This window comes from Electrophorus electricus, chromosome 8, assembly GCF_041902795.1.
Source record: "Electrophorus electricus isolate QZ-2024a chromosome 8, ASM4190279v1, whole genome shotgun sequence".
NCBI classification, from domain to species: Eukaryota; Metazoa; Chordata; class Actinopteri; order Gymnotiformes; family Gymnotidae; genus Electrophorus; species Electrophorus electricus.
This window is the reverse complement of record NC_137504.1, coordinates 2,185,001-2,210,000: the sequence shown is the minus strand read 5'-3', so window position 1 is coordinate 2,210,000 and position 25,000 is coordinate 2,185,001. Positions and strand designations below refer to the sequence as shown.

The window sequence follows — 25,000 nt, the reverse complement described above, 5'->3', positions numbered from 1 at the left end:
CAGCCCACCTAGCCCCTCTGGAATCCCACCACACTGAACATCGTCTCCACAACTGCTCCACCCTTCTCCTCTTTCATATCCTGTTACTGGGTGTCTGTCTGAGTGTACTTGTCTGCAGCCAGAGACAGACATGTAAAAACACACTCATTAGCTCAGTGTTCACATTGGCTTCATTGCAGTTACACTACACTATAGTTACACTATACCAGAGAATAGTCTAGCCACGACACATTTCACGTTTACAGCATGTAGCAGACATGTTTACACAAAGCAACTCACAATTGTGACCGGGTACAGTTAAAGAAATTGAAGGTTAAGGGTCTTGCTCAGGGGCCCAACAGTGGCAGTACTGACAGTGTTTGTGATGGACAGCTGATGTCACTGTAGAGCTCTACTCATCAATGTATGGTGACTTGCACATTATCTGACTACAAAAAAATTGCATTCAACATTCTCGCCAGCCACACCATGATTTCCGTGACAGTGAGGTGGGCCAGAACTTCATTTCCCAGCATGCACTGGCCCCTTTGTCACTGCCCACCAGTTTGCTGTTAGACTTGACATCCTGGCTCACGGCCACTAGCCCACAGTGGGATGACCTCCAGCGTAGCCCTTGGGGTCTACTGGCCCACTGAGGATTTCCAGCCACTGCAGGAAGCAGATGTGGGACTCCAGCGAGGGAATTTTGCGGTTGCTTGTGTGTGCGACCCCAAGGCCGAGGGTTAGCCCAATGCGATGGCGGGAATTTCCTCACAGCACGGCAGAGCTTCAGTTTTCTCACGACACTGTTGCTGTAGCTGGCAGGGCTTGTGCCGACCACGGAGGAGGACAGCTGAGGTCAACGGGATACAAGAACCTCTGCTCCGTGCGGCTAAGGACAGAAGAGACAGACCAACGGAAGCGTCAGAGCTAAACCACAGTGAGAACAGCACGCAGGTGTTGGCGCGTGCCCAGGGCCGGACTCCACAGCCCCTATGGAAACAATTAGGTAGAGGTCGTGGCTACGGACAGGCCCCTTACAAAGGTCGTTTAACCTTGACAATGTAGTGTCCCGTGCTGGGTCATTACTGCTCCATATCTGTCAGCTCAGGCTGTAAACTATGGTGAAAAAGTGGATGATTTGATTTAATGAAGACTGTCTCTGTCTCTGTCTCCCTCGCTCGCTTGGCTCTCTATTTTTATCATACTGTCTCTCTTTCTTTCCCTCCATCCGCTTTCCCTTTTTCTCTGCTCTTACACCCCCCCCAGGTCATCCATTAATCTGCGGCTCTTTGGCAGAGGCTTCATGCCAAGACTGTCTGTGCAGCCAGGCATCCTGCTCACAGCCAAACAGACTCACTCACTTAAGAGCTCCGGTGAAGCTTGCCTTGCACATGACTTTAGGGGTTTGCAAAAAATAAATAAAGAACAAAGAAAAGAATTTTAAAAATATACCGTCCAACACAACTCAGAAGCTTTTTGGTGGGCGTTTCCATTTTCACAGTGTTTGTAGCATCTGATATGCTTTTGTTTGTTATTTGTGTTTATCAGCTCCGCCCATTTCCTCTGCGCCAACACACCTGACTCTTTCCATGTTGCCCTTTCCCTTGGTGCCAGTACATCCGACTCCGCCCACTTCTCGTTTGACTAATTGCTTTGTGAGTTATATTGCTTTGTGAGTGGCCGTAGGTGCTAATATAAGCAAGGGGGATTTATGTTTAAAATGTAAATGTTCTTGTAAATATAGCATATGCTGTGTGAACCCAATATGCCCAATACTCACTACACTACCCACAAGCCCCTAGTTCGGTCTAGATCACCTGACCTGTTACTAGTTATCTCTTAATACCTCACCTATATAAGCTCTGTTTTTCTAGTCAGTCATTGTGAAGTCTCGTCTGCCTGCCTTACGATTCTTAGCACTAGTATCCCTTATCGCTTCTCTGGTTATTGATCTCTGTTTGCCTGTTTACTCTTTCACCTGTTCCCTGTTGGATTTGTTTGCGATTCGTCTGTTTGCTGGATGTCTGTTTGGCCCTCCATCATTAAAACCTTTCCTGACAGCTGTTTCTCCCTTTGTGTCAATACATGTGTAGTCTGTTTATCCAGCTTCTCTGATGATTTTGACTCATCCAACTCAGTCCAGAAGCATACAGTCCTAGTATCAGCAAAAACAGAGCCAACTGTTGAAATTCTGGATCCTAAAACATCTTCCAGGCAGTGTGAGGTCGTCTACGATGTTTTCATTAGGGATCTGGATGTTGATTTGAGTAAAAGGGGATAGCGCGAACACCACAGAGCAGAGCTGAACATGTCTTCCGCTTTAATTCAAACAAACACACGAGGACGTCTTTAGCACCGCCACTACCCCGTTTCTCTGAAGACCAGGAACGGTTTTTTGAATCCCTGGGTTCAGTGAGAGCAGAGCGGCAGATGGGAGGAAACACGCTGAGCCCAGCTGAGCCAGGGCCCCTAAACCGGGCCGCCTGAGCGAGTGCTGGTGCTCTGAGGGTTTGGGTTACATATACAGTAGCAGAACGTGGCTGATGTGAAGGCCTCTTGCTATAATGCAGAACGCCCTTTTCTCTCTCAGCGTTCTCTGTTTCAGCACCAGGGCGGCGCTCTGGATCCTGGAGGTGTTGGAGATAAACCCTACATGGAGATACATGTTGGAGACAGAAGCAGGACACCCCTGGCCTGGAGTCTCTGGGTGTTGTGGGGTTGTTAATCCTACTAAGAAGCTTCTGACTTTCTTAATGTGGTTTTCTTAGTGTGGTTAGTGTAAACAGAAATCTATACACCTTCATAAAAGGTAACTGAAAAGTCTTATGTGTTTTCTCAGATACTTTATTTAATCTCATTTTTAGTGTATTTTTTTAGGGATAGCAGGGAAATGTATAATCAAACCGAGCTTCTGAAGTGTAAGACTAAACGTTTAAGTGGACTCACCCATCCGCCAGCTTCATCTTCATCACCCAATTCATCTTCATCACCAAACCACCAGTTCATCACCCAGTTCATCTTCATCACCCACCCACCAGTTCATCTTCATCACCCAGTTCATCATCATCACCCACCCACCAGTTCATCTTCATCACCCAGTTCATCTTCATCACTATCCAGTTGTATGTGTTTGTTCATCCCTGATGTGTGTGAGCTGCTCTGTGAAAACAAACTGCGCTCGGTATTGACAGAATGGCCTGGAATGTCTGACATGTGGCTGTCTGGCTCTGTTTTGGAATGAGAAATATGTGTCGTGTGTGTAAGCCTTTAGACACTTGCGCTGGAGAGGAGAGAGAGAGAGAGAGAGAGAGAGAGAGAGAGAGAGAGAGAGAGAGAGAGAGAGAGAGATTGAGAGACAGATACAGAGAGATAGAAAGAGAGAGAGAGAGAGAGAGAGAAGGAGAGACCGATACAGAGAGGGAGAGAGAGAGAGAGAGAACATTTAAAGTGTTAATAGTTTTTAAAAACTTAGTGTTTACTGTGAATTCCATTGTAATAATAAATGCCTTCAAACACACATATCCTCAGGGACCTCAGATACCTGGTCACGCAAAGATTCTGCCACGTCTGCTAATTTGGTAATTGGCAAATTATTTGCCAATTGGAATGAATGTTCGATATCTAAAAACAACAGCAACAAGAAACATTTCCCCAATGTTTCCCCTTTCGCTCCACACAGGGAATGTGCTCCACACAGGGAATGCACTCCACACAGGGAATGCGCTTCACACAGGGAATGTCCTGTGCTGTCTTGGTCCTTTTCTTCCCCCCACAGTGAACTCAGTTCATCAAGGTCAGGTGAAGAAATATTTATATATAAAAAAAGAAACTGCAACAGCTCGTGTGTCCATTCTGTTATTATCTTCCCTGGTCTGTAATGACCTGTAAGTAACCGGTGAGGCATGTGAGTGCCAAGTAACCAGTAAACTGTGCAGAGCTGTTCTACCGCACGGCTTGGACCAGGAGGTCGTGGTATTGACTGTGTAGCTGCAACACCTGCCTCAATCAGAGCTACATCAAAATGTGTTCTGTTTCAAAAATCAGTCCCTTCCTGATCAAACAAATGAAAGTCTTAAAAGACCTCTGCTAAGAGCCCAGGATTATGCTGTTCCACTTGGCTGGGATCCCATGCAAAGACAGGAACTCCAGGAGCAGAGCACTGTGACCTTGTCGAAGCAGTTTGTGGCTTATTTTTAAAAGAATACACACAATCCTCATGTCCCTGTGGAAATATAAACAAAACACTTCCCCCTAGACTTGGCGCCTGCTGTGATATAGGCCTGTGTTTTCTCTGTGCTAATGCACCTGATTGATTATTAGCTTTTATCAGGTGTGTTGTTAAAAGTGGAGAAAACACCATCAATACAAGAATATGACCTCTCTCTCTCTCTCTCTCTCTCTCTCTCCTGTTTCTTTCTTTCTTCCTCTCTTTCCCTGCATGAAGGTTTCCACTGTATTATGTGAGCCTGCTTAAGATTCCTGCCACGTTTGTCAGACGGTAAAGGCTTGGAGGGGAGAGTGTGTTGCTCACGGTTGCAGCTTCATGCCTGGCTCACGTTGCATACCAACGACCATTCAGCAGTAACGCAGGAGCTGGCACAGGGTAGCAGGACTGTGACCACTGGACAGAGACGCAGGAGACGTCACAGCGGGTCAGCGCTTGGGTGTCTTCTCCCATGCTGCTGCGCCGTGGGACTTTAATAAGAAGTGTAAGGGGGCGGCTGACTCTGGACCCCGTCCCATGAGAGTTATGTGGGACTGAAGGCCTTCGAGAAGGACACCATTTATTGTTCCACTCAGCAGCAAATCACCTCACGACACTTTTACAGTCTCTTGCTACTTTATCATCCATCGTTTTATAACGAAAGAGTTTTATGAAGAGAAAATACTGATTGCAAGATTAGGTTACATTATTGATGCTCCTTTGCCATTTTGTCCCGTAGTTCTTCATAGGTCCTGTTTCCCGATATAATCACAAAGACGTGACAGATCCATATCGACATATCTGCTGCTGAAACAAACTGAAACCCATTCTCTCACTCACAACAGAGTCTCTTCTCCTCTGTTCCCACCCAGTCCAAAGATCAGCCAACACCAGGATCTTTTTCTCTGCCCGTAGGCCGCATTCCCGGGCAAAGCCCCACCCAAAACTTTCATAGTGGACCGTTCTGCTGATCCAGGCAGCCCTGCCGGTCTCACGGCCGAGGTGAGCGGGACTGAGGAACTTACGGGGAACGCAGGCGTGTTGCGAGCCTTCACCTGGACGCCACGTCCAGCCTGTCTCCTCTGCTCCATGAAGTGTCCATCTGCTGATGAAGTATTTACTCAGTCTTATTACTGGCTGTCGGAGGTGAACTTCTGTTTCTTTTGCATGTTTTCTGTGTATTTATTCCAAAACATTTTCTGTTTGTTAAAAAACAAACAAACTTAAAAACTTTACATTTTTCAAAGACTACAATATCGGCACCAAACGTTTGTCTTTTAGGGACTATAACATATAGCAAGTACTGAGTAAAGTAGGCAATTTGGTGTGTGTTTGTGTGTGTGTGTATGTGTATGTGCTTGCACGTGTGCGTGTTTTTGTTTGTGTGTGTGTGAGTGCGCCTGCGTGCACGTGTGTGTGTGTGTGTGTGTGTGTATGGGTGCGTGTGCGTGTGAGTTCATTGCACCATTCCCAGCCACTATTAACGGTCAGTGTTTATTCAGATATAGACTGACTATAGATCTCAGCTAATGTAAAACCATTCTTATCAAAGCAGAGGTGCTACGTCCGGTCACATGCTAATTACTGTGCACTTAAATCAAAGACAACATCGTTAGTGGAGAGCAAATTCACACAAGGGCGTTCCAAGCTGGGTGCTGCTCCTGGTCTCCCACTAACAGCCTCTAAGGGTTGTGTGGTGAAATACCAGAAGGAGAAATATAGATAAGGAAGTTGGCCAGCAGAGTCAGAGCCAAGCAGATGGAAGAAAGATTTAACATAGAAAGGAATTAAGTGACCCAGCTTCACAGAGCACGTGCGCACGGGAGCTCTGTGCTGTTTGGGTAATAATTCCACATCCCGAGCTCTGGTGCAGGGACAGACAGGCTTGGCCCTTTTCAAATGGGGTTGTGGTTTCTTTAATCCCAACAACTGATTAACATCTGAGGAACATTTAAGTGTCACTTTACTTTCATTCTTTCTTGCTTGCTTTCCTTTGCTCTCTCTCTCTCTCTCTCCCTCTCTCTCTCTCTCTCTCTCTCTCTCTCTTTGAATCAGTCACTTCAGAATACATTATTGCCAAGTCTATATTTTCTTACAGGATTGCTTGAGGATTGTCTGTCTGTGCCTCATAACACATGGATTGATTTAAAGTCTGTAAATGTAAAGCCATTTAATCTGCATTCTGTGTAGAGCTCTTCATCGTTGCTGGGACTCCTGGCTCTCAGTCTCAGCGGAGCACTCCTCACAGTGCTACCAGATGTTCACGCACCCACGTCCGGGTGTCGGCCGAGAGTCCGCTCCCTCTCCCACCGCAAATTGCAGCTACTCAGCACATCCCCGGACATGGACTGACCTTGCAGTGATTACAGCTCACTGCACCCCAGCTGCCGAGCAACGGCAGACTCAGCAGAACGGCGCCCACCTGCACGCTAACGGACACATGCACGCTCATCGTCACATGCACGCTCACGGACACATGCGCGCTCATCGTCACATGCACGCTCACGGACACATGCGCGCTCATCGTCACATGCATGCTCAAGGACACATGCACGCTCATCGTCACATGCATGCTCAAGGACACATGCACGCTCACGGACACATGCACGCTGACGGACACATGCACACTCATCGACACATGCACACTCATCGTCACCAACACCATTAAGGAGCACAATGGCATAACAGAATAATTACATTAGGTAGATGGTTGGATAAATGCAGGTATATACATGGAGTCAGTGGGGTAATGACAGGTATATACACGGAGTCGGTGGGGTAATTACAGGTATATGCACGGGGTCGGCAGGGTAATTACAGGTATATGCACAGAGTCGGCGGGGTAATGACAGGTATATGCACGGAGTCGGCGGGGTAATGACAGGTATATGCACGGAGTCGGTGGGGTAATTACAGGTATATGCACGGGGTCGGCAGGGTAATTACAGGTATATGCACAGAGTCGGCGGGGTAATGACAGGTATATGCACGGAGTCGGTGGGGCAATTACAGGTATATGCACGGAGTCGGCGGGGTAATGACAGGTATATGCACCGAGTCGGCGGGGTAATTACAGGTATATGCACGGGGTCGGCAGGGTAATTACAGGTATATGCACGGAGTCGGCGGGGTAATTACAGGTATATGCACGGGTCGGCAGGGTAATTACAGGTATATGCATGGAGTCGGCGGGGTAATTACAGGTATATGCATGGAGTCGGTGGGGTAATGACAGGTATATGCATGGAGTCGGCAGGGCAATTACAGGTATATGCACGGGGTCGGCGGGGTAATTACAGGTATATGCATGGAGTCGGCGGGGTAATTACAGGTATATGCATGGAGTCGGCGGGGTAATTACAGGTATATATTATATATACACACACACAGCTGGTCTGGGGTGCATGTATTTCTTCACTATTGCTTTTTTGATCTTTGAATCACATAAGATTAATTTAGAAAGTAATAACCTTGTGCCTGCTTTATTGGGAGAAAAATAATATATTCTTTCTCTTTTTCTTTCTCTCAGTTGAGTTCATTTAATTGGTGCTTTATTGACATGACAAATATTCCCACTTGTATTGCCAAAGCTTTGATGAAGAAATTAACATATTTAACAAAAGCTAAAGTAGATCTGAATCTTTAAAATCGTGTTCTTTAATCATGTATTTTTAATGAAGTGGTGAGTGGCTGAAATAAATAAGAAGTTATGGAGTTCTCATCACCAGGAGGTAGAAGCTTTACTTGTACTGAATATTAAAGACCACACCTTTTCTCTCTCCTGTCATATCCATGCAAGCACCCCTGTTTTGTCTCTTCTCCTCTCTCTGTCTTTCTCTCTTCATCTCTCTCTCTCTCTCTCTCTCTGACTTTGCCGAGAAGCTTCTCATGAATTAGTAGCAGACATGGGACTTCAGCCAGATGCGGAGAGAAGGAGGTGCTGATTAATCATAACGTGGCTCTGCTCCCCAATGTCCTGAGCGCGGAGTGCACGGAGTGCGCGGATCGGCAGGTGTGCAGGTGTTCTGGGCCACACTGGAGCTGGAGGATCGTCTACTGAACAAACCGAGCAGGACTAACGCAAAAATCCAGAGGAACCAGCAACCTTAGGCTAGGCAGGTTAAATCACAGCTTCATCAGATATGTTGGAATGAACTGACTAAATACTAAATGAAGCTCCAACAGATCGAATGCTTTCTACACTAAATGTTCAGGTTTGACATCACCAAGTAACAGGTTGTCAATACCTATCAATTCAAAGACTCAAAGAGAGAGAGGGAGAGAATAGTGTGGTTGGTGTGTGTGTGTGTGTGTGTGTGTGTGTGTGTGTGTGTGTGTGTGTGTGTGTGAGTGTGTGTGTGTTTGTGTGAGGGAGGGAGTGGTTCCATGTGGCATCTTCAGAAAAGCACTGTGATGATGGACCCAGATGTGTGTATAAATATACGAAAAGCAAAAAAAGGCAGAGATAGAGAGCGAGAGAGAGGGAGAGAGAGAGAGAGAGAGGGGGAGAGGGAGAGAGAGAGAGAGAGGGAGGGGGAGAGGGAGTGAGAGAGAGGGAGATAGGAAGAGAGAGAGAGAGGGATTGAGAAAGGGAGAGAGAGAGAGAGGGAGGGAGAGACTGATTAAAGATGAATGTTTTCTAATGTTTCTTATTAAACATGGAGAAACAGTTGCAGTAATGCTTGAGAGGGTCACTCTCAGGAAAAGAGAAAATCTCTCCAGTATCTTGCCAAAAGAACTTAGTGTTCACGGGATTATATGCAGACAGAAACGCAACGTTAGTAAGTTCTCTCAGCGCTGTTCACTGGCGCACACGCAACCTCTGAGCTGGAATGTTTGTCTTTTTTCAAGTTCAAAAGCAAAATTGCATTAAAGCAGATTTGCATTCAAATCAAGCAGCTCTAGTGTGATTGACTGCAGAAACATCTCAGAGTTACAACGGGGCCTTTTGTTTCAGAGTGGAGTGTGTAGGAAAGTATGTGCAGCACGGTGCATACGTGTGTGTGTGTGTGTGTGTGGTGGGGTAAGTGCACGTGGGTTGCGTGTGAGTGTGTGTGCGGTGGGGTAAGTGCACGTGGGCTAAGTGTGTGTGTGTGTGCGTGTGTGTGTGTGTGGGAGTGTGTGTGTGTGTGTGTTTGTTTGTCCCTGCCCACATGCACAGCTCCTAATGCATCTTTATCTAATCTTTAACCCCGACAGTTGCCAGACGTCATATGTGAGCAGAAAGTGTACCAGCATGGCCCAGCCCAGCGGCTGTGATGTGTATGTGTGTGTGTGTGTGTGTGTGTGTGTGTGTGTGTGTGTGTGTGTGTGTGTACATACTGTCTTTCATTCTGTTTGTGGTGAAAAAATATGTCCATATGTCTATATATGTCCCCATGATAGTAAGAAAACATTTGTACATTGTGAGTATGTTTTGACATTGTGAGAATGTTTTGTTGATCTTATAAGGGAAAAGTAACTAAGGTTACTGTTCAGGTTATGTTTATGTATAGATATAGCAATATTCATCTACAATCATTCAAAAGAGACTGTGCAAGCCAGGAAGTGTTATTAAGGGAAACAGGGGTGGGGCAAAATATTCATGCTCCAGAACAGGCGGTAGTAATTAGGAGACAGGTGATGAGACAGATGATGAGACAGGTGATTAGACAGGTGATGAGACAGGTGATTAGACAGGTGATGGGACAGGTGATGAGATGAAACATTATTCTGAATGAGGTTATTAACAGACACGATTAAGATGTAATTCTGGGATATCTTAATTACACCTGCCCTCATGGGTTAGCATGGTTTAGCATCTGTCTGTCTATCTATCTATCTATCTATCTATCTATCTATCTATCTATCTATCTATCTATCTATCTATCTATCTATCTATCTATCTATCTATCTATCTATCTATCTATCTATCCATGTTTTTGCTTCTTTCTTTCTTTCTTTCTTTCTTTCTTTCTTTCTTTCTTTCTTTCTTTCTTTCTTTCCTCTAAGATCACTTAATACTCTGCTGGCTGAGCTTTTTTGCAGTTGGCCATCTTGGAAGGATTAGGGAATCTGCACCAATCACTGCGCTGCAGACCGGGACGATTAGGGAGTCTGCACGAATCACTGCGCTGCAGACCGGGACGATTAGGGAATCTGCACCAATCACTGTGCTGCAGACCGGGACGATTAGGGAGTCTGCACCAATCACTGCGCTGCAGACCGGGACGATTAGGGAATCTGCACCAATCACTGCGCTGCAGACCGGGACGATTAGGGAGTCTGCACCAATCACTGCGCTGCAGACCGGGACGATTAGGGAGTCTGCACCAATCACTGCGCTGCAGACCGGGACGATTAGGGAGTCTGCACCAATCACTGCGCTGCAGACCGGGACGATTAGGGAGTCTGCACCAATCACTGCGTTGCAGACCGGGACGATTAGGGAGTCTGCACCAATCATTGCGCTGCAGACTGGAAGGATTAGGGAGTCTGCACTAATCACTGTGCTGCAGACCGGGACGATTAGGGAGTCTGCACCAATCACTGCACTGCAGACCGGGACGATTAGGGAGTCTGCACCAATCATTGCGCTGCAGACCGGGACGATTAGGGAGTCTGCACCAATCACTGCACTGCAGACCGGGAGGATTAATGCATTTGCTCCAATCACCGCACTGCAGACAAGGAGGATTAGGGAGTCTGTACCAATCACTAAGCTGCTGGCCCACTCTCATAAACTCAACCTGCTTGCCCCAAAAGAATCACAGCACATCACAACTCAAATGATCATGAAACTCTTAAAATTAAAAAAAACTAAACTAGGAAAATGTTTAAAACATTCCCAGCTTTCCCCAGCGGCACTGGCACAGTGTTCCGAGAATTCCGTCCAACGGCAGTCAGTCTACAATGCCCTCAGCAACCCAAACATTCAGATGAGAAAACCGGTGTGTAATAATTCATACCAGTGCAGTGCAGAATTCATTTGAATTCACTAGCTGGTCGTTGCATGAGAATGTATTTACTGGATTTTTATAGCCCAGTCTTGACTCTCTCGTGTTAACGGGAGAGCAGCAACGTCCTTCAGGATGAGGAGATCTGTACCACGGTGGTGGCAACTGCACCTTCAGGCTAGGAGAGATCTAACATGCAGTTAGCCAAGATAAAGATATCCTTCAAAACGTGGACTCTGCCAGGCTGTCAATTATAGACACAGGGCACTGACGAGACCTCAAATGAGAAAGGATTCGGTCCCTGAATCAGGGAAACTGATAAACTGTGGGGACCACCACCACCATCTAACATAACTGTAAATATGTTCAATTACCACCATGTAACATATAACTGTAAATATGTCAATTACAAGATGGGACTGTACATTCTGTACTTTGTGTACATACATATATACATATCACATATACATTGTACATTGTGTATATAAACATAATATACATATATTGTACATACATCGTTAATATATTTATATATATATATATATTTCTCTCTGCACCCCTGTTTTTCTTTTTTCAGTTTGGACAGAGCACTCGCAACCATTTCACTGCGAGTTATACTGTGTATGATTATGTATGTGACAAATAAACCAAACTTGAACATGAACTTGAAGGAAACAACTCTAGCATGTTCCGGTCCATCGTGACAGAGAGAGACAAGGCCGTATGTAAGGTGAGGTCCACACACGGACAGTGTGTGTGTGTGCGTTTGAGCAAATGCTTTTCTAAATGACCAGATCTCTGGTGTTGTTACTGTGCAGGACGGTGTGACTGGAGACGAATGAAAGAGCACATCTGTGTGTGCAGAGGAAGCGCATCTGACGTGTAGTAGTGCTTTCACTTTACATCCACAGTATTTTAGCACGTCAAATGTCTTGGATTAATAACAAGGGGGCATTTTGGATGGCTTTGATTCATTAATTTATTTTGAAAGTCAAACTCTTCTTAAAAACTTTTCCTCAAAATAGTAATATGTACTGCTGGGCTGTGCAGATGTGAAATGTGTCAAAGCCGCAGAGAAACACTAAGAATGTTAAAGTGGTAGCTGGTAGAGAAACAAGGGCAAAGAAACACTAAATAAACAGAAACAATGTTGTTGTCCTGGTGTCCTCTAGACAACAACCACAGTCCTCTAGTCTGTTTCGAGTAACGCTATAGTCAGAAGTCTGATTCCCTGTGAGACTCACCCAGACATCTGTACCGCCTAAACCAAGCTAGAAATACCCACCCAAGGCCAGAATTAGGCCACGCTAATTAGACACACCGCAATGATTTATTAGCCTATCAACCATCCCAGAACTAACCAGGATCTCAACACCATCGGCAAACGTTTCTAGAGCAAAGCCAGCACCTCCGTCTGGGCCTTTGTGTGGGCAGGTCGGACCTTCGGGAGCACTGCGGTAACACAATCCCACTCACCAGAAAACACACGCAAGCTCTTAAGCCCTTACAGATCGGCCGCATCTCGCCACGTTGAGAGCTACAGGTTTCTGAGGCAGAAAGTCAAGGAGGGATTTAGGGAATATTTTAGTAATCCGATCCACAGAAAGCATGGGAAAAGCCCTGCCATGTCCGGCGTTATTCCCGTCTCTGCTCTGGCAGAGGTCCTTTGTGCCAGAGAGAGAGTATAAGGCTGCCTATTGAGCAGGGGAAAACAACAGATGCATTATGGGTCGGCGGTTGTTCTAGCGGCCTGCCCACCCACCTCTGGGGATCTGACGCCTGACCTTCTGTTTCAGAAGGAGCTAGAGAATTGGCTAAGGCGGCCTGTACACACACACACACACACACACACACACACACACACACACACTCTTTCTGTCTGTCTCACATACAGGAGAACTAGCCTTTGGGGGTTTGGATGGTGGTAGAGACACAGACTGCCTACAACAGGTTGGAACATGCTGGGGTACAAACAGAAGAAAAAAACAATACAGAGAGGGAGGGAGAGAGGGGGAGAAAGATAGAGAGAGGGAGGGAGAGAGAGAGGGAGAGAAAGATAGAGAGGGAGGGAGAGAGAGGGAGAGAGAGATAGAGTGAGGGAGGGATAGAGAAAGATAGAGAGAGGGAGGGAGAGAGAGAGAGAGAGAGAGAGAGGGAGAGAGAGAAAGATAGAGAGATCGAGGGAGAGAGAGAGAAAGATAGAGAAAGGGAGGGAGAGCGAGAGAAAGTTAATGTTAATGTTATGTTTATGTTAATTAGCTTTGGCAATAATGGCAACAAAGCCCCACTGAATGAAGAGACGAACAGTCACATGAGGAGGCTGAATGAAGAGATGAACAGTCACGTGATCAGGTGGAATGAACAGATGAACAGTCACGGGAGCAGGTGAAATCTAGAGGAGAAAGCTCAGCTTCACCAGTTTCAGCCTGACTCTAAGTTCAGCTCCCTGGATCTGAGGAGAGCCAGTGGCACTGTGCAACCACGCGCGTGAAGAGATGCAACCGTAATCCCAGCTGGTTAACTGAGTCGCTGGAAGAAGCAGAATGAACTGTGTGGAAATCGTGTTGTGGTTTTCCATGAGAGCGGGCGACGATTCAGTGGCTTTTCCACACGCTGCCGTATCCTGGAGACCAGCAGACGCTAAAGAGTAAGAAGATCTCCTTGCACGCATGTGCACAAATAGATGAAGGACTGAACCTCACATCCACACTAGCTTTGTCTTGTCCAGAGTGAGCACACGACTGGGCTGTGCCTCGGCACCGTAGAGCAGGGCGATCCGGACCCTCGCCCGTTTTCCAGACTAGCCAGATGAGGACGCTAACAGCTGCTTTTATTTAACCTTTCACGCTCTTTGTCCCCTTTGGTGTTTGGAGTTGCAGTACCTGTCCATGCCGTCTATGTGACTCTGCAAACAAACACGTGGCGCGTCAGGGAGTCTTCTCGACATGCCAATGCCAGGTGGTATGTCTTAGCGTGCCTCCGTTAAATAAGTCTCATATCAGGTGTAAAGTTTAAGAGCGTCTCTGAGGGACACAACTCAGTGTCTCCCACCCTCTCTTTAGAAACCCCTCTGCAGTACCTGAGATTGAGATAGTTGAGATAATACCTGGCTTTCAACAAATAGCAGGGCTCTGAAAACGATGAAGGAAAACGAACAAACAAACAAACAACCACAAAATGCGAGAAAAAAGAACCTCACCTTCTCTAAGGTGGAACAGGCTGACATGGCTAGCTCATTTGGTAAAGTGTGAGACTCAATATCAGGGTTGTAGGTTTGAGCCCCCTGTTGGTGTGTTAAGATACTGGACTAGTAATCAGAAGGTTGCTGGTTCAAGTCCCACCACTGCCAGGTTTCCACTGTTGGGTCCCTGTGCAAGACCCTTAACCCTCAATTACTTGAGTTGTACTCATAATTGTACAATGCTGTAAATGTGATATGGAGAGATATGGAAGCTTGGAGAGATTGCTGTGTGACCTTGGTTGTGCCTCCCTTAGCTGTGATCCACACTGCAGATACATACACAGCTCCACTCATATGAGGGACGCCTGAAGATTACACCACAAGCCAGGTCTTGCTGGCATACTGTTACTCAACTTTCAGCGTCCTGGATGACTGGGAACATTCTCAGAACCCACTGATCTGTGCGTTGCTGAAAACACTACTGATATATTAAAACTCTTGCTGTTGACTGTGTGTTCAACGGACCTGCACTGATATATTACTGTTTTCCATCTCCTGTCACTTATATAATACTGTTAAATGACCCTTTTCAAACTCATCATTGACTATGTGTATGTTGATTTTTGGAGTAAACACTCTAAAATCTAGCCCCACCCACCCCCAAAACCTAGCCCCGCCCAGAAAAGGACTAGATAAGACAGGAAACAGGAATATAACGCATGTTTCTGGTGTTCCTTGACAATGAGTTCTGAGAGACAAAACAGATTAGCATAACATGGAGTCCCAGACTGTAGGAGGTTCTTTGGTCAACATTTTCATTATTCAATCTTTTCTAGTTTGAGGAACATTAGGGGATATCTGAGCTCCTCTGAGGTGCCTAGTGGATCAGTACTTCTAACCTGTCAGTGCTGTCAGTGACCAAAGGACTCCAAAGGCAACAGCGCTTGTGTGTGTGTGTGTGTGTGTGTGTATAAACGGCCTTTTATCTGTGGCACTTACACATGACAAGCGTTGCCGCTCCTTAGCCTCCCCTCGGTCGCTTTCTCGCTAACGACCCAGAAATCACCTTATTAAAATAACCCCCGTTTACCCAAGCGTGAGGACAGTGGTACGAGTCTCTATTTCATTACCAGTGGGAGCTCGGGGGGTTTACTGGGAGGCCTGTGACCCACCTGCCTCTGTGAGCCTCTCTGCAGTGCCCCCTGGTGTTCAGCCCCGCCGATCTGCTGCCTGCTTCCGTCCCAGAGCGCCGAGCGCCAGCTGCTATGGCAACGGAAGCGAGAGCGAGATGTCCTGTCTGTCTTTGCCGTGACTCATCGAGTGTTTTTCATTAGCGCGATGTCAAATGCGGCTGTGGAGTGTCTTGGCTTTCTGTCTCTGGGGTCTCACTCTCAGGATCTGCATGTCTGTCTGCCTGTTCCTGTCTGCTGTCTGTCTGCCTGTCTGTCCTCCCTGTTCCTCTCTCTGGGCTCTACATGTCTGTCTGTTCCCTGTCTGGCTGTACCTCAGAGCCAAAGTGCTCAGTTAACACATTCTTTATTTTTGCTCAAATCAACATGTACACATGAACAAATAGAAGTGAGATGAAGTGAACAAGAAGTGAGATGAAGTTAGTGATGGTAAAAACCTATTTTCTCACCTTCTCTCTCTCTCTCTCTCTCTCTCTCTCTCTCTCTCTCTCTCCCTCTCTCTCTCGCTCTCTCTTTCTCTTATTCTTCGCCAGGCCTTAGTTACTAAGCGTTAGTCAAAATACGGTCTGAATCAGCGTTTTTTTCACATCTGCCATTTTTTTGTCATCGTACACCAAGCTGTTGCTATAGCGACTGCATGACATCTGTGGTGTTGCCGAGGTCTGTCTTAGCCATATGGAACAGATTGTGAACCAGCCATCAAACAATATGGAGATTCAAAAACCGTACTTTAATGCCGAGACGTTGTTTAGTGTCAGCACAGCTTTGCCCTCTGCCGTCTGCGCGTGCCCCGCGTGGCTTCTGTCCGCTTTGCTCACACCTGGATGACATCGGCATTGCCTTAAGGAACACCAGAGCCAAAGCTGCGTGGACATGTGGACATGCCCCCTGGGTTTCACATGCGGCTCACGCGGCACTTCCTGTGGCCACATTTCTGATTCTTTACGCAAGTCCTGAAAAAGAGTTTTGGGGGGTTTGCCAACATTCACCAAGCCCTCCTGTAGTTAAAGAAAAGAGCTCCTAGCTGTTAGCAGTCGTGGTCTGGCAGGCGACACACAGTCATAAACACATTTTAAAACAGCTGGCATTTTAAAACAGCTTCCCACTGGTGCAGAGTCTCCGAGTCTGTTGGCAGGACCGTAGTAGGACCAGAGTGGAGCTTAGCACGAGTGAGTGCTCCACTGGGGGTCACCGTGTGCGATGTGTCAGTGTGCTGCTAGCGTCGTCCATTGCAGTGGTGCAGGAACTGCTCGGAAGGTTGCTGACCCCGGGAGCCCCTGGGGCCCTTGAGAGGGGCGTCCAACACTCCACCCCTACCCCTACACTTTATAGGTCGTTTAACAGGAAAATGAGTGAACCCCTTCCCCCAGTCATCTGAAGATACTTCAAAGTGATTTGCCTGTTAAAAACGCGTCTACAATGTCCTATGGTGACACCACTGAATCCTAACTTCAAACAGAGGTGTCGGGTGGTGCTATCCAATACCTGTGGGGTTGGAGTCGCCCCCCCCGTGGGACTCAACGCTAATACCCTACCGGAGCCCCAACCGTCTACATGAAAGTCCTGAGACAACATGCAGCCTGACAGGAGGAAGAAGAGACTCGTCAAACGCAGAGCATTCTACACCCCTCAGCAGCCACCATACAGGACACATTTACAGGACACGTTTACAGGACACGTTTACAGGACACGTTTTAGTTAAGAGCTCAGGGCAGTGGCCGTTACAGGAAGACTGTCAGCGTGGTTAGTGGAGGGATTAGCAGGCTGTGAGCTCTTTTTTCCCAAATCTTCGGGTGCGTATAAGGAACACCCGTCTGAGACACCTGGAGACATTGTCTTCAGCATTTCTGCTCTCTGGGTGAGAAGCCACATCACAACGGGGGTTTTCTAACAGACAGAAGCAGGGCCTTTGGACAGCTGAAAACCAGGTCATTCTCAGATCTGTGTGTGTGTGTGTGTGTGTGTGTGTGTGTGTGTGTGTGTGTGTTCTATACATGTGTATAAGCACGTATATCTTGTTCTAGGACTGAGAGAAGCTTTGACCTAGTAATAATGAAGGGTGTTATTGTGTGTGTTAGTGCATACTAGTTATTGTGTGTATGTTGTGGATCTCCAGGTTCTGAGATCAACTGGTCAGAGTCACGAAAACACAAACACACACTCCAGTGACTGGGGTGTGTGTGTATTCTTGTACCCTATACATGGGCATAACACCATAAATGACAGTATGACGGTGTGCCCCCCCCCCGTCTCTCTCTCTCTCTCTCTCTCTCTCTCTCTCTCTCTTTCACCCTCTCACTCTCTCTCTGTTGGACTCACCAAAGCCTTGGTCTCGTCCTCGTCTCTGTAGTAGTACATCTGCTCTCCGCGCAGCACGAACCAGCGCGTGTGCCACGTCTTGACGAAGCCACCCTGCTTCCTCAGCCAGCCGCAACGAAGGACCGTCTGCCTGTCGGGGGCGCTGCTGTGCTGGGGACTAATCCCCACCCCAGCCGAGAGTTCCTCCATCTCCTCCAGAGAGAGAGAGAGAGAGGAGAGAGAGAGAGAGAGAGACTCGGTTTAATCAATATGTGCACATGTTGAATGCAAAGATATAAAACACACATGGAGTTAGAAGCTCAGGAGACTGGGAGCAGGGATGAGTGTTCATAATGATTCACCATCACAGGGATGAGTGTTTATAATCACCATCACAGGGATAAGTGTTTATAATCACCATCACAGGGATGAGTGTTTATAATCACCATCACGGGGATGAGTGTTTATAATCACCATCACGGGGATGAGTGTTTATAATCACCATCACGGGGATGAGTGTTTATAATCACCATCACGGGGATGAGTGTTTATAATCACCATCACGGGGATGAGTGTTTATAATCACCATCACGGGGATGAGTGTTTATAATCACCATCACGGGGATGAGTGTTTTGGCCCTTGCTGCTTCCCATAAGTCACCACCATCCTTTTACAGCTGCGATTTTTGCCTCGCTGAAGCCAGAAACTCAACAGCTAAACTAAACTAGGGCAGGGAGGCAGGTACTGCACTGAACCAGCCTCATCACACACACACACTGTCCACCCAGATAAACAAACCCTCTGGTGGGAGTGGAAACTGTGGGAATGGCAGGGAATGGAGAAAAAAACACCCAGCAAGAGCCAGCCAATTAACACAGGCCATAGAAGCACTGAGAGAGAGAGGGAGAGAGAGGGAGAGGGAGAGAGAGGGAGAAGGAGAGAGAGAGAGGGAGAGGGGAGAAAAAAAAGGTAAAAAAGGTGCTCAAACTGGAAAAGTGCCGTGTTTCACCATATACTGAAACAGGAAGACGGTTTGTTTTCTGTTGTTTTTCCTATCCCTCTGTCCCTTGATTTAGCTAAACCAATGACCTGCCCCCCGAAAGAACTGACAAGTGGTACAAAATTGGTAATTAACACTGCAGTAACAATGTTTAGTAACACTGTAGTAACACTGCAGTAACAATCTGAAGTAATGCTGAAGTAACACTGTGAAGTAACACTGTAGTAACACTGCAGTAACAATCTGAAGTAATGCTGAAGTAACACTGTGAAGTAACACTGTAGTAACACTGCAGTAACAATCTGCAGTAACATTGTGAAGTAACACTTTAGTAACACTGAAGTAACACTGAAGTAATACTCAGAAGTAATACTCAGAAGTAACACTCTGAAGTAACACTGTAGTAACACTGCAGTAACTCTCTGAAGTAACTATGTGAAGTAACTCTGCAGAATTCTCTCCAGTACTCTGCACCACAAACTAACTGTCTGATTGGCTGACTGACTAAATAACTGAGTAACTAATTAAGTAACTAATTAAATAACTGACTGACTGACTAAATAGAACAGAATACATGAAGAAACTGAGAGATGTTATGAGATCTTTTCTGGGAGTTATGATCAGAGACACATCTTTCCATCAGCAGTTCAGAAAGCCAGACGGGAGAATGACTGTTCCAGGGATATCAGAAGCAGGAAGGCGAGGCAGACGTCCTACATGCTGATGCGTTCGTAATGACACATGGCCTCAGATGTCTGCGTGTGGGAGGGGCTTGGCCCTCACGGTGGCTTGTGGAAAATCACAACACTGCTTTTGTTCTCTCGCCCGTGTTTCTCAGCGGTTTCTCCTTCTCTTTCCATGTTTCTCAGTGTTCTCTCATTCTCTCTCTGACTCTCTGATGTTCGTCTGGATGGAGCGCCATCCTCCTTGGCTGCCATGACGATGAACCCATTAGTGTCACTGGTTATGATTTGCCGCACTGAGCTATCCCATAACATTACTCTCTCTCTCTCTCCCGATCTTTCTCTTTCTCTCTCTCACTCTTTCACTCTGTTTATCTCTCTCGTTTCTCAGGCTGTTTTGCTCTGCTCTTTCCATCCTGCCGTAAAACACACACGCGCGCGCGACGCTCACATGTCACACCTGTGCACAGGGGGCGGGGCTCTCCATCTCTCGTAAAGCATGCAACCTTGAGCAATAAAATAACGGCACGAGTGGAGGGAATGTCCCACTGTGGGTAGTGATGCTATGTTCTAATCACTGATAACCTCGATCTGATTACTCAGATTACTCAGGGATGTGTTTGCCTCTCCTGAGCATGACACGTCTCAGACAGAGAGATAGACAGGTCAGAGTGTAAACTATATCTCAGCATCAACTTGTAAGAGTCTCTCTCACCTTCTCCCTCTCTCTCTCTCTATCTCTCTCTCTCTCTAAAACCCTGTTAAACTTTCAAGCACAGCACATCAAACTTCCTCTGTCCATCTGACTCACATTACCGATCTTCTGATGTGATGATGGCAGTGAACAAGGTCGACTTCTTACACACACACACATATACACACACACACACACACACACACACACACACACACACACACACACAGGTGCAGGTGACTACAGTGTGACATCACTGTGTTCAGACCTCATGCTTCAATGCCATTTTCTGAATTCTGAATTACAGAGCCTATTTATTACAGCAGAGAATGAAGTACATTTAACACACGGTCTACTTCCAGACACCATTACGCTGTCCCTGGGGCTCTCCTGGGGTCCGCAGCCCAGTAGGTCAGTAGCAGACCAGGGACAGCGTCCTTCTCCCGTGTGTTAGATGGTCCAGCAACAGGGCCATAAACAAAATCTATCCGTCTCTAGGCATCAGACATGGAGGCTGTGCTACAGGCAGAGCAGATGTGTTGCCACGTTACCACCAGTGTAATGGTGTGTGTGTGTGTGTGTGTGTGTGTGATAGACTCCAGATGTGCTACTTCAGCACTGCACTGTGTTCTGTTTGTGCAAATCTGTGAAAGGAGCGGCCCTGGCGCACCCTCTGGTCTACTGTCATTACACACACACACACACACACACACACACACTTACAACACACACACACTCCTTGATGTACGGCATGTGTCCTCCTTAGACAGGTGTGTGCCAAACCATGCCAACACTCTCATTGATTTATCTTTGCTACCTCTGGCTCTGCAGGGTGACCAACACACTGCCTGCCTAAAACTCTTCTCTGTAAGGACCTGTCAGTCAGCTGACGCCAGACTACAACAGTGGTGCCAGTATGGGTGGATTCCAGGTGAGAATTTACTGGAAAATACACGACAGCCTAGTAGGTGCTTAAAAACTATGCTGGTCTAAGTAATCAAAATGTTGCCAGTTCAAATCCCATCACTGTTACTCAAACTGTATTCAGTCATAATTCAAGGGTTTTTTGGATATAAGCATCAGGTAAATGTGTGAAGCAGGGTTCCACTTTTACCACAAGAAGTAAAAAGTTCTATTAGTTGGAGAAGCGGCCACTGACAGAAACAAGAGTTTGGATGAGTTTTAGAAGCCAAACCCTCTCTGTGCTTGTGAAGTCCATCACTGGCCGGCTGTGTCTCGGATCATCAGATCCAGTGTGGGACAATCCAGAATGTCCAAGAGGCCTCTGTGAGATACGGCTTTGACACACATTTAGACACGCACGCACGCACAGTGAATCGGCAGTTTCCCGGACTCTCGTGTACCCTGTAGCAGATTTCTGCGGTTGTCCGTGTGGAAGACACATCTGCTCATACCACCATCAGGCTGGAAAGAACACGGCTGTGTGGACTCTGGAAAACAGCAGAGCTTTCGTGCAATAACAACGTGTTTTTTCTCCATTTGAGTCTGATGTGGTGGGAATAAGAAAAAAGGTGATATGATCTATTGTCTCTGCCAGCACACCCCGGGCACAGTAAGGGCTGGCCAATCAGACGTCGGCATGTCCGCTCCAGAACCAACCTGATCAGGCTGTTCCTTCCAGCCGCCCGCCCGTGCCAGGAAGGAGGTGATGTGAACATCTCAGCACATGGGAGCTTTTCTCACACAGAAGACAGATGAGTCCAAACTTCTTCGTCAGGTGTGCCCCACCTCGCCTGCTGGCTGTCTCCGCCCCTCCTGAGCTCCGTCAGGTGTGCCCCACCTCGCCTGAGGGCTGTCTCCGCCCCTCCTGAGCTCCGTCAGGTGTGCCCCACCTCGCCTGCTGGCTGTCTCCGCCCCTCCTGAGCTCCGTCAGGTGTGCCCCACCTCGCCTGCTGGCTGTCTCCGCCCCTCCTGAGGGCACAGTGGTCGTATTGCTTTTGGGTTGGTTCGTATCCGCCCGTTTGCTGCTGGCGCTGCTGAGAGATCAGTACCAAGTGGGGGGAGAGCGTCTCTGTGTCTGAACAGCTGAAGAGCTGAATAAAAATTCCACTCAGGCTATTCAGTCTATCAGGGTGCTACAGACTGCAGCCAGTGAGAATCTCACACACACACACACAGTTTGTTTGTATTGGCCAAACTGCCTTTCTCGCTGTCTCTGTATGTCTGTCTCTCTCTCTCTCTCTCTCAATCAATCACCAAAATTAGAAACAAGCCTGTGAAACACATTCACTTGGGGCAAGCAAACAGCATCTCGGCCTCTCTTTTGTTTAAAAAGTCATTTCTCACAGCTGAATTCACAAACACCATTTACGCCCTCCATCCCCTGTCTTCCCTCTACTGGGGACAGAAACGCAGCTCTCAGAGGCCGTGGGGGCTGTCCGCGGCTTATATACCACCATGTTGATTACGCGAAGGCTGTATAGACTTCAGCAGGGTTGACCCCCCCTGCCCCCAGTGACAGCGTGGCGTGCTTGCGCAAAGTAAGCCGTTATTTTTGCGAACGCGCTCTCGGGGACCATGGGCCGATCATGCGTTTCAATCAGACAGAACAACTTTTTCCTCTCTGAGAACAGTAACCTTTGACCTTTCCGAGCGAGAGTACACACCCAGACGGCGAAGAAAAAGAAAGAAAAAAGTCTACTTCCTGATTCTGAGAGTCAGGGCTGTCTTGACATCTCTGAGGAACTGTGACCCACACCCAGTGAGGAAGTGGTTAAAATAGATGAGGAATGCTGAATGATCAAGTTTACGTTATAATTCTAACAGATTTTTCCATCCCAGGGCACCGTGGAAACAGAGACCATGCGCTTTGTTAAATGAGGCTGTGCTTCTCGTCAGTACAGCGGGTGTGTGATTTAAGTAAGAGTAAGAGTCCACTGTTTATGTGTGTGTGTGTGTGTGTGTGTGTGTGTTGGGTGGGGGGGGGGGGGGGGGGGGAGTGTCCTCGCTTTCCATGCTAACACAACTGATGCAACACATTTCCAAGGCCTCCAGGAGCTGGGACAGGTGTTGAACATGAACTTGGGTGGAGCATGGGCGGTGTCCAGGCCATGGAGGCTCTGGTCCACTGATCTATGTCCTTTGATTGCCGCTCCTGCAGTGTCAGCGAGGGCAGGGTGTGGTCTCACGGTGCAGCTGGCGGTTAGCGTTAGCGTCATTAGCTCTGTCTGCTTACTCAGCGTATTTGCTCTTAGCATGGGAATGTGGCTAGCTCCGCCCACAGCACCCCCTCAAAGTCAACCTCAGTGTTTGACCTGGGCTTCCGTTTGGCCTTTTTACTGATGGGAAAATGAACGGGTGGAGTTACACTGTTCCCTCAGCTCACAAGCTTGCGACCCCCAGCTGTATCAGGCAGAAGACCCGTGTGAGTTTACGGAAGCAGGGAGAGAGATTCCTTCGGATTACCTGGGAATGGGACAGCAGGAGGAGCTATAATGCTAGCCCCACCCCTTAGCCAAGCGCTGTTTATTCCTGTGAATCGAGTGGATTCTGGCCAGTGTGCGATACTCCAATCCCGTCACATTACAGATCTGCTCCTGGAGAGCCGGTCTCCCGCCACACAGCCACACACACCTGCCTCTCACATTCCAGTTATCCCAGAATCCTGCACCTGACGATCGTGTGTGTTATACATTGAGTGGGAGGTAAACTAAACACGCGTGAGCCGATCTCTCTGCGTGGTGTGTTAATTCACTGCACCTCCCTAATCCCCTGCTCGTGCACATGGAAGTCATTCCTCTGCACTTAGGAGGACAGCTGCCTAAAGGGAACTATTAACCAAAGCAGAAGCACCAGAAAAGGGCTCTGGGGTGCGTGCGCGCGCGCGTGTGTGTGTGTGTGTCAGGAACATGGTACAGCGTCTGAATGATGATTTTAATCTGCTCTTCATCCCAACGCTGAGAGTGTAAATCCTGCCGGGACACTTTGCAACGCAACCTGCAGCGCACACACAGGAAGGAGAATCCGGACCGTCTGGCGGACAACAAAAGCAAACAAAAAACATCATGCCATTTAGTTTCCACTCACACACAGGCACAGAAGGCTAGTGTACATCGGAGAAGCCCAGAGGGTTCCTTGGACTGATGCATTCTGGAGAACCGCGACAGCGAGGTGATCGGCACGTGTCGATAATAAAATAACCAAATATAGCAGATACATGCATGTGGAGGTGGGTTGAGTGTACCCGTGTGTGTGTGTGTGTGTGTGTGTGGCTGGGGGCCGCGTGGCAAGCAGACACATCTGTGTCAATACTGCAGCCACCTGTCTGTCTGCCTGCATGTCTGTCTGCGTATCTGCGTGTCTGTGTGACAGCTGCTCTCTACAGGGCCACCCAGTGCCTAAAATGGCCATGAGAGGTTTTTAGCAGAGAAGAAAAAGCCAATGAGAACAAAGCAAACCGGCTAATTATACCACTATTATCCCAGTACTGCACCACTACCATACCACTATTATCCCAGTACTATACCACTACCATACCACTATTATCCCAGTACTGCACCACTACCATACCACTATTATCCCAGTACTATACCACTACCATACCACTATTATCTCAGTACTGCACCACTACCATACCACTATTATCCCAGTACTGCACCACTGCCATACCACTATTATCCCAGCACTGCACCACTGCCATACCACTATTATCCCAGTACTATACCCCTACCATACCACTATTATACCAGTACTATACCACTACCATAGCACTATTATCCCAGTACTGCACCACTACCATACCACTATTATCCCAGCACTGCACCACTACCATACCACTATTATCCCAGTACTATACCACTACCATACCACTA

General features: G+C 47.4%; 1 protein-coding gene across 6 annotated transcripts in view; it reads right to left on the bottom strand.

Moving 5' to 3' along the window:
• The window catches only part of arhgap24 (Rho GTPase activating protein 24), a 102,422-nt gene that overhangs the window by 70,265 nt on the left and 7,157 nt on the right, over positions 1 to 25,000 (bottom strand). For 4 of the 6 annotated variants that reach the window (XM_081719445.1, XM_081719446.1, XM_081719447.1 and 1 more), the window contains exon 2: positions 17,812 to 18,003. In XM_081719445.1, coding sequence (XP_081575571.1) covers positions 17,812 to 18,000 — 189 coding nt within the window. In that variant the 5' untranslated portion in view covers positions 18,001 to 18,003. Of the gene's footprint in view, positions 1 to 5,211; positions 5,289 to 17,811; positions 18,004 to 25,000 lie in introns of those variants that run through there. The other 2 variants (XM_035526712.2, XM_035526713.2) reach the window with 2 other exon arrangements.